The sequence below is a fragment of the Siphateles boraxobius genome, unplaced genomic scaffold (assembly GCF_051911475.1).
Source record: "Siphateles boraxobius isolate OS27281-9 unplaced genomic scaffold, OSU_SipBor_1 68, whole genome shotgun sequence".
NCBI lineage: Eukaryota > Metazoa > Chordata > Actinopteri > Cypriniformes > Leuciscidae > Siphateles > Siphateles boraxobius.
In genome coordinates, this window is record NW_027509195.1 from 13,218,055 (window position 1) to 13,233,678 (window position 15,624).

Below are 15,624 nucleotides of genomic sequence, written 5' to 3' on the forward strand. Positions count from 1 at the left end.
AAGAAAAAAAAATGTGAAGTGAATGAATCAAAGGTTCAAGGTTTGGTTGGATAACATGGCTCCAAACCTTGTAGATGTGGATGCATCATTCTCCATTGACAGACATTCAAAAGTAGCCATGTATTCTGACCAAAGAATGTTTCTTACAAGAAATAAATAAATATTTCATAAGATAGTAGGTGTTTTATCAGTGTCATTTTTTTTTTGTGTGTGAAAAACTGAAAGCCCAGAGGCAAAGAGGGCAGTATGCAGGTTGTATATTTACTTAGACATGATATGGTGCCTTGGAAACCAGTCTGAAACTAGTTTCCTTAGGAGGTACCTTCATACAAAACAAAGTCTAAAGCCAATGACTGACTTGCTGCCTATAGTTTCAGACACAGCAATGTAACGATGTGTGATTCCCTAACCTTCAGATATTAAACAGGAAATCAGTTATAGTGACGTAACCAAGAAACAACACAATAAATATATGTATGCTTTTCACTTCAAACAGTAAATAGAGAGATGTTAAATAGAATTTATGAAAAACATGATTTTGTTTTGATCCCAATTTACTTACCTGCTGCCTTTTGCAGGAGAAACAGTGGAACATGTAATTCACGGATTAGGCCTGTTTTAATTAAAGATTGTATTTTAGACCTGTGACTTTTGAATTTAAACAGTTGATTCTTTAGAAATCCTGAAGCAGTCTTTGTATAACATGCTAAATCCCAGCATTTTTACCACTGTAGCTGAGCTGTTGTTGTAGCTCTCTGAAAGGTCATTCAAAAACGAATTTCCAGCTCCATGTCAAGCTATACATCCATCAGGCCATTGGGTTGGGATGAAATCTGAAATCACAGCGCATGCTGATTTGTCAGGCACTAACAATAACAATTATGCAAATCTGTGTCTATTACAAATGAGCAGCGATCAGAGGCCATTGAGAAAGGAAAGCATGATAGGAAATTTGGTATGTAATCCCTAAGATCCACAGTTCTTGCTAGCTCTAATCTCCTGTCCACTTTCACTTCCGTGCAGTGACAAAATGTTCCCGGCGTTTGGCTTTGGTGCCCGAATACCTCCGGACTTCAAGGTAACTTCTTTAGCATTTATAGCGATTTTTTTCATGAACGGGATGAAGATTGAGCGATACTTCTAACTAGGCTACTGCAGGATTAATGTATGAACTGATATCAGCAGGTTAATTTCTCTTTGACAGATAATGTGCCTTTGTGCTGGGCTGAGAGTGTTTTATATTCATCTTAAGCTTCAAGCGTTTTTGATTAGATAGATTGAATATCTGGATGTGCAGTCCTCATTCCAGACTTCTTGCTAAAATCTCTTTAAAGTATTCAAACATTGATATGGAAAATCTTTATTTACAACATGAAGCGAGGGGTATTGAATCCCCCTGAAGGGGTTATTGACCGGCGATATTGACCAGCTAAATGTACATTATCCTGCTTATTTCAAGACTACTGACTTCACATAAATAAATAAATCTATATTCAATATTAAATTAAGTTTGATTTATTTATTATGTGAGAAGATAGAGACAGCAAAGTGATAGCTTAGATATGACACTAGCACAGCTATGTAAGAAATCAGATGCTTGGGATAATTATACAATTTAGCAGTCAGTATATAAAAATGTTTGACTGCTAAATTCAGCAGTTGACCAATCAGAATCAAGTATTCTAGAGTTCTTCTTATATTCAGACTAACAGCAAGACGCGTGATTGATAAAAATTAACATATTGCTCATTGAATTCTTGTTCAATTCATGTTTTAGACACAATATTGCCTGTTACTGTCTATTTTCTGCTTTGCCAACTGAAACAGCTGGAGTAGTTATCATTTTCATGTCCTGGGCCACATTGTTTAAATAGCAAATGCTGATCTGAAAACAAAGTGTGTATAGGCGCATTGTTGGCTCGTTGCTATTTTGAGGCAACTGAAATAGACTGCGCACTTAACCAACAAAAACCTGGTCTAAAGTCAATGGCGCTGTATTTTTTTTTGTTATATGAGCCTATAGGCGGGTCCTCAACGTGCTTACACTGTGCTTATTACAAACACAGGGACGCGCAGCAGCACACAGACATGCCAAATATTAAAAATAAAAGGATTACAATGTAAAAGATTATTATTATTTTGTACATAAAGATGTGGTGGAATCCGGCTTGTCCTGTAGATGTTCTGCCTGCGCTCGGTTTCCTCTCTGGAGAAGCATTCAGTCTTTCCGCTTGCAAATTCCGTCATGTAAATAGCAATCCCCCATGGTGCGAGCGCAACTGGCTTTTAAAGGAAATGGGAGATGAGACTCCCAAAACACACCCATTATTCATTAAGAGAATATGGACAACTCTTTTAGACCATGCGCCGACCATTTGTGCTTTAGACCATGCGCTTAGAATAGATTGTTAAAATAGGGCCCTTGGTTCTCCGAGCAACACAAAATACGAACTACTAAACAAACCGGTTTATGCAGTGAACAGGTTGAACCAGTTCACCAAATCAGACTGAATCATTTGAATCAGTTTGACTTGATCAATGAACTGGTCTCTCAAATGTGTCTAATTTTCAGACTCAAAAATGAGTAATATGTTCCTAAAACCATTATGTCTGCTTTTGCTAACTCTATTTTTTGCAATTAACCGCTCTTTGACTCCAGAACTTTTGAAATCGGATCCAATCACACTCAACTGATCACAGCAGTTCTTGAATCAACAGTACACCTAATCCCTCGTGATCGAAATCTAAGATTGATGACAATAAACATAATATAAATTATTATAAAAAGAGGGCTTACCAATGGTTTTAATGTGTTTGAGTGTACACACACGCCAGAATGTCAGAATTATGTGATTACTTGAAAAATAACTGATGAACCATTTTTTGAACTGGTTCACTGAAACGAACTGTCCAAAAGAACCATTCAGTTTGGGGTAATATATTGGATTTCACCTCATGGTGTGTTTCATTCCTGAATAAATCAGCATTTTGAAAGAACCAGTTGAGTGAATAATTCAGTGACTCACTCATTAAGGCAGTCATTTTTAGTCATGTTTAGTTCCTGAATGAATGGGGATTATGGGCAACAAACTTCCTTATTCTGTAAAACAGGTTGCATCGCTTCCGGTTTGGTCTTTTACATTTACATTTAATCATTTAGCAGACACTTTTATCTAAAGCGACTTCCAAATGAGGAGAACAATAGAAGCAATCAAACCAGCAAGAGGACAACAGTATACAAGTGTAACAAGACTTAATATTTAAGTCTCTTTTGTGTCTCTCAAGCTAAAATTGCCCTCAGCAGTCTATGTCTACTCAGTTTATGGTAACCCGATCAAGAGAGGTGCTACTGTATAGAGACTCCTGTGACATCAAGGTCTCTTCGGCAGGCATAGAAGTCAGAACCGGCAGGAAGTGGAAGGCCCAAAAGGCAGTAGATCAGGCTGAGTCACGGCTGCGACATAGTGAGCTGGTGGGGGCAGTGGCATCTGGACGGGCAGGACTCGGGAGCAATCCAAGACCTCACTTTAACAAGGCCCAGGAGAAGGAAAGGAGGCAGCTGATTCAAGAGGAGGTCCGAGCTGGGGTGGAAGAAGTCCGCTGCAGCAGGTCAGCAGGGGATGAGGCAGCAGGGAGCGTGGACTCGATATATCGTGGACAGAATTGTGGAAGTCTGAGCCACACCGGATTAAATTCCTGGTTCAGTCTGTCTATGATGTCCTCCCCAGTCCATCCAATCTCTACCGCTGGGGCCTGGCAGAGACACCACTGTGCCCACTCTGCCAGAGAGGAGGTTCATTAGAGCACATCTTGAGCTGCTGCTCAAAAGCACTGGGAGAGGGGCGCTTCCGTTGGCGCCACGACCAAGTACTGAGGGTCATTGCAGAGGTTATCAGCACTGGGATCGCCTGCAGTAGATACCAGCAACCAGCAAGACAGAACATTGCCTTTGTTAAAGCTGGGGAGAAGCCACAGCAGCACCTGAAGCAATCAGGGGGGCTGCTGGCAACAGCACAGGACTGGCAGCTGAAGGTCGACCTTGGGAAACAGCTCAAAGTCCCAGAAAATATTGCAGTGACCACACTCAGGCCAGACATTGTCCTGGTGTCAGAAATAACAAGGCAAGTGGTCCTGCTGGAGTTGACTGTTCCCTGGGAGGACCGGATGGAGGAGGCTTTTGAGAGGAAGAGGGCCAAGTACGAGGAGCTGGCAGGAGAATGCCGAAGCAGGGGGTGGAGGACCCGATGTAATCCCATCGAGGTCGGGTGCAGAGGACTCGTCGGCCAGTCACTGATTAGGGCCCTCAAGATGCTTGGAGTGGAGGGACTACACATCAGGACAGCCGTCAAGAACATCACGGACGCCGCCGAAAAGGCGTCAAGATGGCTATGGATCAAGCGGGGTGATCCGTGGATCATACAAGCTACACAGTGTCTGATCAACCCTGGCTGGGTCGCCTGGGCGAGGGTGTATGATGTTGTGAGACCCGAAACACCCAATGAACCCAGGATACATCACTGATGATGTGTCTGAGTTGCACCAGAGGTGTATTTCAAGAAAGAATTGTATGTGCTTTGTTAAATATAGAGCAGTTTTACTCAAGATACCTTCAAAGGAACAAGCAAAGATATGCATAGCGGATTTTCATCGCATATGCAGATTTATCTGAAGGTTTTTTATTCTTCTTCTCACTAGCATTTAGATATTTAAATAGAATAAAACACCAACAGTAAAAAGAACAAGGTTTGCTGAATACCTTAAAAGTCCATAGATATCGCCATCAGTTAGTACTGCCGTTAACACTCTCTGACAAGTGTATGCAGACTGGTTTTCCTGTTTGTTAATGTGACGTTCGGCATAAAGCCTGTGTTTTTGAATAAAATATCTACTGTGTATCGATGTAACCTCCAGAAATAGTCACTGAAAAATGGCAGTGAAAAGTCCCTTTGCTGATGGATTGTATATAGTACTCTTGGAACGTCGCTCAGCCAATCAAATTCAAGGAATTAACAACTGTGTGGTATGAATTATTATTGAAAAGTACATTATTGATGTCACAAATAAGAATTTTGTTTCTTCACAGGTGTCACATGACTTTGCGGTAAACTTCAACGAGGACAACCCAGAATGTGCAGGTAGAGCATTCATTCCAAAACTTTCCGTATATCCATTCTAGACCGTATATCTCAATTTATTTTGTCAATACAGATCCATTATCCTTTGCCAACTGGGACTGAACAACTCAAAGCCTCAACGTAACATTGGCAAAGTCAAACAGCCCTTTAGTATAGTGTTGTCACCCCACACAAAGGAGATCAATATATACAAAGGTGAATTACATTGCTACGCTATTGACAAAAGTGGACACATAAATGTTTAATGCTGCTATAAAATATACGGCCTGAGGGGAATGTCTGAAGGAGGGAGACCTGGATGATGTCATCATCACACCCTCCCCGTCCCCAATAATTAGTCTCTCTGGGCCTTGACAGCAGGTAAGAATGACTGTCAGCACAAAATGTTTTAAGGCCTGGTGAAATGATTGTACCTGGTTGCATTAGATCAGAACTTCTTGTACAGAGTTTTAGGATGTGGTTTAATATTCTATACAGGTTTCTATATTTTATTGCAATTTATTAACACTCTGCTTTTTATTTAACTGCCCTCCGCTGCAAAATCAAGATTATTTTTAGGACGTAATCTCTTGGTATGCTTGCATAATCACAACCTGTTTAAAGTTTGAATCTTGTCTCCTAAAACGGTGGTAGCTATCCGAAAGTAAAGATGAAAATATGAGAACAATGAGTGCTACAACACAGAAACAGATGGGACAGTAAAGTAATATAAATGATAATTCTGTTATTGTGAGAGTGCCCCTGCCGAGCCATCTATGCATTCGAATGTAACCTAGCTCTCTTTGGGATGGTGTTACTTTGGAAGTCAGGTCAGAAGTTGCAAATTATTGGATTTTGTATTTAGTTTGCTTCCAGTTTGTTTGGTACTTAGCTTTTCCATCATCCCTGTCTTCGGCCACGAGCAGGATAAATTGATCATCGCTCCAGTGTATTGGTGTCATTTAATTTCCCTTGCTATTTCTGAACCACCTCTATCAGCGCAGACACACCAGGGTGGCGCCCAGAATGAACACAGACCACTCAGGTTTTGATCAACCAGCCAGACCTGTCTCTTCTAGGAATAGCAAATGGCTTTCATCCACACTAGGACACATGCCAGCCAATCTCCCCCGAGCAGAGAGCGCACCTTTACGCCCTGGTATTGTCTTGAAAATCCGGCATGACAGTAATGCGGTTCCAACAAACCCGGACGAGACACACAAAACGCTTGAATAGCGTGAATGACATTGGTGTGCAATTATAAACAAATTTTTCTTTCTAAATATTGACAACCTGTCAATATTTAGTAAATATTGCCACAAGCTGTGGTGAGGCGTCTAGACTGCATGGCTGTTTGCTTTCCATGAAAGAGGCCACTTTTCAGACTCTTCCAAAGTCACTCCTTTAGAAAGGTTTTGCTCATCTGTAGACTTTTAAGCAGTGGGGTGTAAACATCTTGCTGCAGACAAAGGGTCAAGGTTTGACTGGTCAGCATTACCCTATTGTTTGATATTATGTCTAAACCATTCTGCTGCCATTCTCATTTCCCCGTTATAACCTTTCAAAAGTAGACTTGAATTATGGCACTACTTTTTGTAAGAGACATATTAGTCACAAATTCAAGTCACACATTCTAGTTGAAATAATAACAAGTTTTCTATCATTTTTATTAGATTATTATTTATTTTTTTACTCTATCATTCAAAAGTTTAGGGACGGTACAAAGTCCCTTATGCTCACCAAGTCTTTATTTATTTGATCAAAAATAGAGTAAAAACAGTACTTTTCGGGAAATATTTATATTTTAGTAGAAAATTGTTTAAATTATTCCTCTGATGGCAAATTGCTCAAGTCTTCAGTGTCACATGATCCTTCAGAAATCATTGAAATATGCTGATTTTGTGCTCAAGAAACATTTATTCTTATTATTATTATGTTGATTTAACTGCAAAATATTTTTGTGGAAACCATAATTTTTTTTCAGGATTCTTTAAAGAATAGAAAGTTCAAACGAACAGCATTTATTGGAAATATAAATCTTATTTGATTTTATTTGATTACATTACAAATGTATTTACTGTCACTTTTTATCAATTTAATGCATCCTTGCTGAAATAAAGTATTAATTTCTTTTTAAAAATTTGGACCCCAAACTTTTAAACGCTAATTAATTTCTATTGCTTATTGTATTTATGCATGTATTTAACAAACATTTATCTTATATAAAGCAAACCTTTATTTACTTTACATGTCTATATGCTTTTTCATCTATAGCACCTTAATAATATGATTTAGCAGGAAAATTAAAAATTATTTCACAAAATAAAAAAAAGTTCTGCATGTTTCACACTGACATGCCTCTTTCAACCCTAGTATTATCTAGAATTCCACTTGGTCAAATATGGCTCAAGAATTCCCATGAGCAAGCATGTTGAACACTTCTGGGGCGGTAGACCTCCTCGGCTGAAACGCAGAAGAACTTTTACACATTCACACAAGCTACTGCCCTGAGGAGACTTTTGTTGGCCAATGCAATTACTGTAGACTGTAATTAGAAATAGGGTAAAAGGCAAAGAGCTCATTTAGTTGATTATTGACACTGCAATGTGTGTGTGTGTGTGGTTTTCCCTGAGCAATTGTGGGACGGTTCACCTGTCAATGAGTCCTAGGTGGAATTCCCAATGTGATATCACATCGAACAACGTTTACAGCATTCTATTTCCGGAGGGTGGTGGAGTTTCATTCATTGTGCTAACAATACAGGCAGACACTACAGGCCACATGCACATCCCAGGCTGAGACATTCTCACAGCAGCAGTGTGAATTGTCACCTAATGTTATGTCACTGACGATGCATCCAAATTTGAAAGGTCTTAAGACGAAAGGACGTCAGCAGTAGGTTAATTCAAGCCTTTTAATGTCTTAAGCATGACATATCCTTTAAAGAGACAGTGCAGTGTGTGTGTCAAAGTTGAAGAGTCTATTAGGGTCCTGAGCATCTTTGATTCCTCTTTTGCGGGGAAGCCATTGAAGCGATTACATCCATTGATCTCCGGTTTGAAAGTCCTCTCATCTTAATTCTGCTGCTGCACAGCATGGCATGCTTTCACCTTTGAGCCCCTGTTTGAGCGTCTTCAAGCTCACAGGTGTTAATTAAATGAAACAGCTGGAGGCGTGGAGAGGAAAGACAGGCTGACCTTAAGAATCATGCTCATCGAGTCAGTAAACAGCATTACTGCTTCATTGCGGAGATTTAGCCTTCACTGACATTCGTTCCAGTCCTTTAAATACTCGTTTACATAGCACATGCAGAATATTTTTGATTGATCAAATTTATTATCATTGAGATACTGTTATATTTTGAATTAGTTTTTTTTTATATTTAAATTTGATTTAAAGTTTTAGTTTTTTTTTACATGTCTGTCTGTATAGTTTTTATTTTTATATTAATTTTTATTTATTTTAGTACAAGTTAAACTAAATGAAAATGAGAAATGTTCAAAGAGCTGAAAATGTTGAAACTAGCTGAAAGAAAAAATAACATTAAATGTAAACTTAAATATTTTCTTTCAGCTAGTTTCAACATCTTTGTTGGCAGGTATGAAATAAACATTAACTGAAATAAAATAAAATAAAATGTCAAAAACTTTCATATTATTTCAGTTAATGTTTATTTTATGCCTGGCAACAAAGATGTTTTTTTTTTTACTTTAAAAATGGTTTTACCTTTAGTTTCAATTAGCTATAATAACCATGTCAAATATAAGAAAAGTAGTATTTATCAGTGTTATTTTAGTATCATTGATAAACTATTACAGTTTTTGTCAATATTTGAATTAGACTTTATTTTTTTAATTTGAGAAATTTTGTTGGTTTTTATGTATTTTTTTAATGTCAAGTTTTACTTTTAATTATTTTAGTATTTCAACTTTAAATGAAAATGAGAAATGTAGTTTAGCTAAAATAAAATAAGTTTAGGTTTTTTATATATTTTTTTTATTCCAGCTAAAGTTAATTTAATTAAAGTAAAGAAAATATATGTTTTTAATGTTTTTTAGTGTAGTTTAGTTTTAGTTAACGACAATAACTCTGGTATGTAGTTAGCAGTATAGGGTAAAACTTTATTTTAATGTGTCCTTGTTACACGTTACATGTATGTAATTATGCCTAATTTATAGTTATTACTATAGTAAATACAACTTACCCTAAACCAAACCCTAATCCTAACCATAACCCTATAGTAAGTACATGTAGTTAATTATTATCACTCAGTTCTTAAATGTATAATTACACCGTATGAAGTAACATCCAAAAAAGCTCCAGACTTTCCTTCTTAAACTTTGCAGGTATCCAGGGTGTGGTAGAGGCCTACCAGAACTGCCTCCCTAAGATTCAGCTGTACGGTCCCACAAACATTGCTCCGATCATCCAGAAAGTGGCCAACTTTGCCTCTGAGGAAATGCACACCAAAGAGGCCATGGTGCGTGTGTTTCTATCCCATCTGTTTTGATCTCTTAAAGTTTCTCTTGTTCTAATTGTCCTTCCTTGCCTTGATGCAGCAATACTTCATCCTGCTCATCCTGACGGACGGTGTGATCACAGATATGGCGGACACCAGAGAGGCGATCGTCCACGCCTCTCATCTGCCCATGTCTGTCATAATCGTGGGAGTTGGAAGTGCAGATTTCACTGACATGGAGATGCTGGACGGGGACGACGGAATCCTTCGTTCGCCTAAAGGGGAACCGGTGTTGCGTGACATCGTACAGTTTGTGCCGTTCCGTAACTTCAAACATGTGAGTTTACATGGGGTTTATATCTAATCATTTAAAATGGGAATTTCGGCATTCTTGACCTTCTCGACTGTATCCTACAACTAAAATCATGCCGTAATTTTTGCAATTAAAATAAATTTTACAATTGTGACACCCTATACATAAAGTAACATCATTTGGGAAGACAAGTAATTACTCCCATTCCATATTGTCAATTTTTACATAAGTTCACTGCATTTTATTTATTTATTTTACATTTAATTGTTTATAGTTTTATTGCATTTATTATGCCCTATTTTGCACCCTAATTGTGGAAAATGTCAATATCAAAACACATTTTAGCTGGAACAGTCTATTTAATAAATGGCTATTTTACTGTCATTTAAGGGGCCGATGCAGACCTTTAAGGCATTTAAAACCAGCCAAATATCAGATTAATTTTGTTAGATAATAGTGTAACATCACATCAAACTCATAAAACGTGATTGTTGTAAATCCAAATATTTTTTTTTAGTAAAGTTATTTATGGAAAGTAAGTTTACTATTATTTTATTAATGAATATTTTAGCTTTTAAAAAAGTATAAAAAACTTACATATTATTTCAGTTAATGTTTATTTTATACCTGGCAACAAAGATTTTTTTTTAAATGGTTTTAGCTTCAGCTTCAGTTAGCTATAATAACCATGTTTTTTTTTTAGTATTTATCAGTGTTATTTTAGTATCATTGATATACTATTATAGTTTTTGTTAATATTTGAATTAGACTCTATTTTTTAATTTGAGAAATTTGTTTGTTTTTTGTGGATTTTTTGTAATATGTCAAGTTTTACTTTTAGTTATTTTAGTATTTCAACTTTAATGAAAATGAGAAATGTAGTTTAGCAAAAATAAAATAAGTTTGTTTTTTATATTTTTTATTTTATTCCAGTTAGTTTATTTTATTTAAACTGTTATTTTCTTTTATTTTTAATAATTTGTTTGTGCTTTTGTAATTTTTTTTGTTTAAATTATTTTTTTTATAAATTAAAATTCTATTTCTGTTTTAATTTTCGTAATTTTAGTACTTTAACCTAAACTTTGTTTTATTTTTATAGATTTCTTTATTGATTTTATTTTGGTTTTCATTTAAGTTTTTCACTGAATATTTGTAATTTATTTCAGCTTTTAACGAAAATTATTTTTTATAGTTTTAGCTTTAGTTAACAATAACAACACTGCATTTAGTATTATCGGCAAAAGGTCCAGGGTGATGTCCTCGAGAGCTGTTTGAATTGTAAGAGACACCCTCAGCAGAATCAAGGTTGAAATCACTTGAATTGCATACGTTTATCACGTCTATTTACTAGTTCTAAGTGCCTAATGTTTCACAGCTAAAGAGATCATTTCATGCCCCACGTCTGAGCTCCCTTTACTTGGAGTTGGAAGTTAAAATGATTATACATGCAGCTGAACTGATCATGCCCTTTAATCAGTGCATTGCTATGCAGAGGTTCTCATCCAGCGTCTTTACAAAGTCTGAAGTACCTCTAAGGAGAATCTCTCCTGGTTAATTACTCCCTCCTTCCTCCTCACTCTCCGTCTCATATTCCCAGCCAGTCTCGGAGCAATCTAATAACCTTTAGCTTGACTGCTCCATTAATTACCACATCTACTGCCGGTCCATGGTGGAAAACAAACCACAGAATGCAGAGAGTGGGTTAACTCTTGAGTGGGTTAACAAGCGCAAGACAAACCCCAACATCTTCACATGACATAGAGGGTTGTGTCTTTTAATACAGAGCCGAATGGTCTGAGGAACGTTGTGGATTCTGCGATTTAGATTTATCTGTAATCAATACTTGTATTCATCAAAAATGACAGTAAATGTTACAAAATATTTACATTTCAAATAAACGCTGTTCTTTTAAAAATTCTATCAAAGAATCCTGATTTTTTTCCCCTGCCGTTTCCACAAACTGTAAAACACTGATAGTACTGTAATAAGAAATGTTTCTTACAGGGTTAGTTCACCCAAAAATGAAAATTCTGTCATATTTACTCACCCTCATGTTGTTCCAACCCCGTAAGACCTTCGTTCATCTTCGGAACACGAATTAAGATATTTTTGATGAAATCTGAGAGCTGGATCACTCCTCCATACTAGTCCATAGGCCTCTTCAGGGACTGAAACTTGCCAGCCCCGAAAAGTTATTAAAGACATCGTTAAAATAGTCCAAGTGACTACAGTAGCTCAATCTTAAGTTTATCAAACAACGAGAATACATTTTGTGCGCAAAAACAAAACAAAAATAACGACTTTATTTCAACTATTCATTTCCTTCTCTGTGGGCCTCGAGTCAGTTCACAAGTGTAATAGCGTAAGCTTCTGTTGTTGTACGTCACACGCATCACCCACATGACCAGCGTCGGCCAATAGTGAGCCTACGTGTGACGTAGCTCTACGCAATCATACTAAGTTAACTGACTAGTGATTTTTGATTTCATCAAAAATATCTTAATTCGTGTTCCGAAGATGAACGAAGGTCGTACGGGGTTGGAACATCATGAGGGTGAGTAAATATGACAGAATTTTCATTTTTGGGTGAACTATCCCTTTACGCACCAAATCAGCATATTAGAATGATTTCTGAAGGATCATGTGACACTGAAGACTGGAGTAATATAAAATATATATTATATATATATTAAAATAATATTAAAATATATTAAAATAAAAATAAAATAATAATGTAATAATAGGTTACACATATTTTGTAGAGTGTCCCAAGTGGACCATCAAAATAAAGCAACTAACTCTCATTAGGGAATTAGGGTTTGGGATAGGGGACCATCAAAATAAAGTATTAAAGTGCAGATATTAACTCTTTCGGCCCCACAAACAGCTATCCATGTTTTCACTTATACGGTAGGGGGCGCTATTACGCATCTTCTGAAAGAGTTCAGAATCTCCTGATCAAAACACAGGCGAAAAAGAAGCAGAATCAAATGATAAATAATGTGTATAATAGCGTGATCATCAAACAATAAACAGCAGATCAGAACTGCCAAACGTTACTGAAATGTCGACCCATGACGAGGTGGACTGTGAAGCTTTGGGAGTGTTGATGGACTCAGTTTACTCCATCTATGTTTTGATCATTGTTCTGAAACCAGTTCAGACGTAGTCTTTGAAAAAATTGCGAATTTGTTTAAAATGTTGCTTTTTTTAATGAAACTTTTCTAATGCTATTTCTTTTAATTTATTGCATTTTCAGATATTCATACGACAACATTTTCTGGAAGTCATTCAATTCTTGTGAAAAACCTGACAGTCTACTAATACTCTAAAGACCGGTATTTGACATGTAGTTGCCAAGTTATATTGTAGTTAGTAGAATGTCTAAAGTGGACCGTCCAAATAAAGCGTTACCTAATATTTTACAGTGTTACACGTTTTACTGTAATTTTGATCAAATGCTCCGTCTTTCAAAAACATTTCAAATCCCACACTTTTGAATGTTAGTGTCTATAATATCCATATTAATCTTACTTCTACAGTCAACATAGAGAACACAGAATGAATGAATCAACACATTTGACATGGCATGTCTCTAAATGAGAAAGAGTGTCCAACTAAGCCAAAGTGACAGTTTACTGGGATCTTCTCGGGAGAAGTGCCAAGGCTTGTTTTCTTTCCAGACATATACTTTATTGATGGCTCCCGATAAACAACACCATCTTCTCAGCCGTGTCTCCTCTCCTGTCCTCCATAATTGGCCAACAGGGGTTGGAGGGGTTTGTCACGTCTCCTTTGACGTGGGCATCCTCTGATTTCCTCTCAGCTCCTCGAGGCGTCTTTGAGTCACTTTTGCTGAAGGTTCAGGATGTTTTTCATCAGTGTGCATGTGGCTTTCAGCAAGTACAGTATCTTCACACATCATTAGTGCAGGACCAGATGGCGAAATGGAAAAATGGCCCTGCAAATGTTTGTTTCTGTTCTTCTTCTCAGGCCTCTCCTGCTGCTTTGGCAAAAAGTGTCTTAGCCGAAGTCCCAAACCAGGTGGTTGACTATTACAACAGCAAGGGGATCAAGCCCAAGTGCCCCAGCGAGTATGAGTCTTCCAGGACGTTTGGTCACTGAAGCGCCGAGCTTTCGCTCATTACAAAAACTAGCACGTTTCTGTAAATTTGAAACCTAATCTGTTCTACTTTGTTCTGTTTGCATGCGTAGCCTGTGAGGCTTGCATAGGTGTTGCAATGCTACCGTTCCTATTATGTACATGTGTACATGTACAGACTTACAACTATGAAGAAAGCAAAAACTTCAAAAAGACCTACTGAATTAAGCATGATGACTGGGATTACAGTAGTTGAAGAAATACATGGATTGTCTGTTGATTTATTTTATATAAAGGTTTATTGAGATTTTGCTAAATTTCGTAATGTTCTTACATTGTAAAGCATTTTGGATCTTAGAGAATGAACAGCTATTTGAATTAGAATATCTGTGGACATTCAGGCTCTCTCTCTCTCCCTTTCTCTCTCTCTTTTTTGCAAATGCAGGGCCAGATGCATGATTGTATTTTGCATGTTAATAATAACCAGCCTCGTTTTTCTATCGGTTCCTTTTGGGGCCAGTGATATGAGTTCATGTGAAAGCTGCTCTTCTGATCTGTCCACAAATAAGACTTTAGAATGAAGTATTTTTTTGGTAGTTTTATGTGATGATGTGACAAATTGTTTGAAAATAATGTTTGTGTTATGAATGATGTATTTTTGTGTGGATTTTGACCAATGTTGAAGCAACCAAACAATAATAATGTTAATTGATGTTTTGATAAACGCATTAAAGAAATGTTCACCCAAAAATGTGTCTATCTATCTATCTATCTATCTGAAACAACAGGACTGAAGGACTACTACACATTGTTGAAAAAGCACTTATAAATTGGCCTATATATATATATATTTATTTTTATGTTTATTTTATTTTTTTACAAGACAGTGATACAAACTTTCTAATGAGATTTCCATTTATCTTTGCAGTAGTTATTCAGTATCACGCTTCCCAGAGCTGAGAACCCACTTTTTTCCAAGAGCTTTTAGAAACCACTAGCTCATTATAAGCAATGTCAGGAGACAATTTTCTGCAAACATAAAACACAAAAAGCACCAACAATGTGTGTGGGTCCTCAAACTGTCATGATGAATCCTGCATCACACACGGCTGCTACGGGACTTCAGCTTTCCCCTGAAGACCATCACAGAGAAGCCTTTGGAATACTTAAATGTTAAATTACACAAATATACTGTATTTATATACACTTTATTAAGCAACGTCTTTGCTGCTGACCTTCGATGATCCAATTCAACCATATAATAAGCAAAATCTTAAGATATTGCTGAAGTAGGTGTTGAACCTCCTGCATCCTATTCTTCTGCAATCCATCCGCTGTACTGGCGTGAATTTGCATATCCTTCAGCCTGAGGCTTATTCATTTCACTTTTGATGTGAAAGGTCCTTTACATTTGCCAAAAAAAGAACTTTTATTCAAAACAAACAAGCAAGCCCAACACAGCCCAGAGGAGAAAAAGTAACGCAAATGTAATGTAATGCATTGCTTTCCATAAAAAGTAAATAAGTAATGCAATTAGTTACTTGTCAGGGCGTTAAGCAAAATTGCAATGCATTACTTTTAAAAGTAACTTTTCCCAACACTGCTGAAGGTTATTATTTTTGATTTCCACAATCAA

General features: G+C 36.9%; 1 protein-coding gene across 1 annotated transcript in view; it reads left to right on the forward strand.

The window, feature by feature from the left end:
* Nucleotides 1–14,739, forward strand: part of cpne4a (copine IVa) — a 77,129-nt gene extending 62,390 nt beyond the window's left edge. Inside the window, exons 12-16 of the mRNA XM_077214982.1 lie at nucleotides 1,024–1,078; nucleotides 5,084–5,135; nucleotides 9,461–9,594; nucleotides 9,674–9,910; nucleotides 13,880–14,739. Of these exons, the coding sequence (XP_077071097.1) occupies nucleotides 1,024–1,078; nucleotides 5,084–5,135; nucleotides 9,461–9,594; nucleotides 9,674–9,910; nucleotides 13,880–14,011 (610 nt within the window). The 3' untranslated portion in view covers nucleotides 14,012–14,739. The remainder of the gene's footprint in view (nucleotides 1–1,023; nucleotides 1,079–5,083; nucleotides 5,136–9,460; nucleotides 9,595–9,673; nucleotides 9,911–13,879) is intronic.
* Nucleotides 14,740–15,624: the final 885 nt, after the last annotated feature.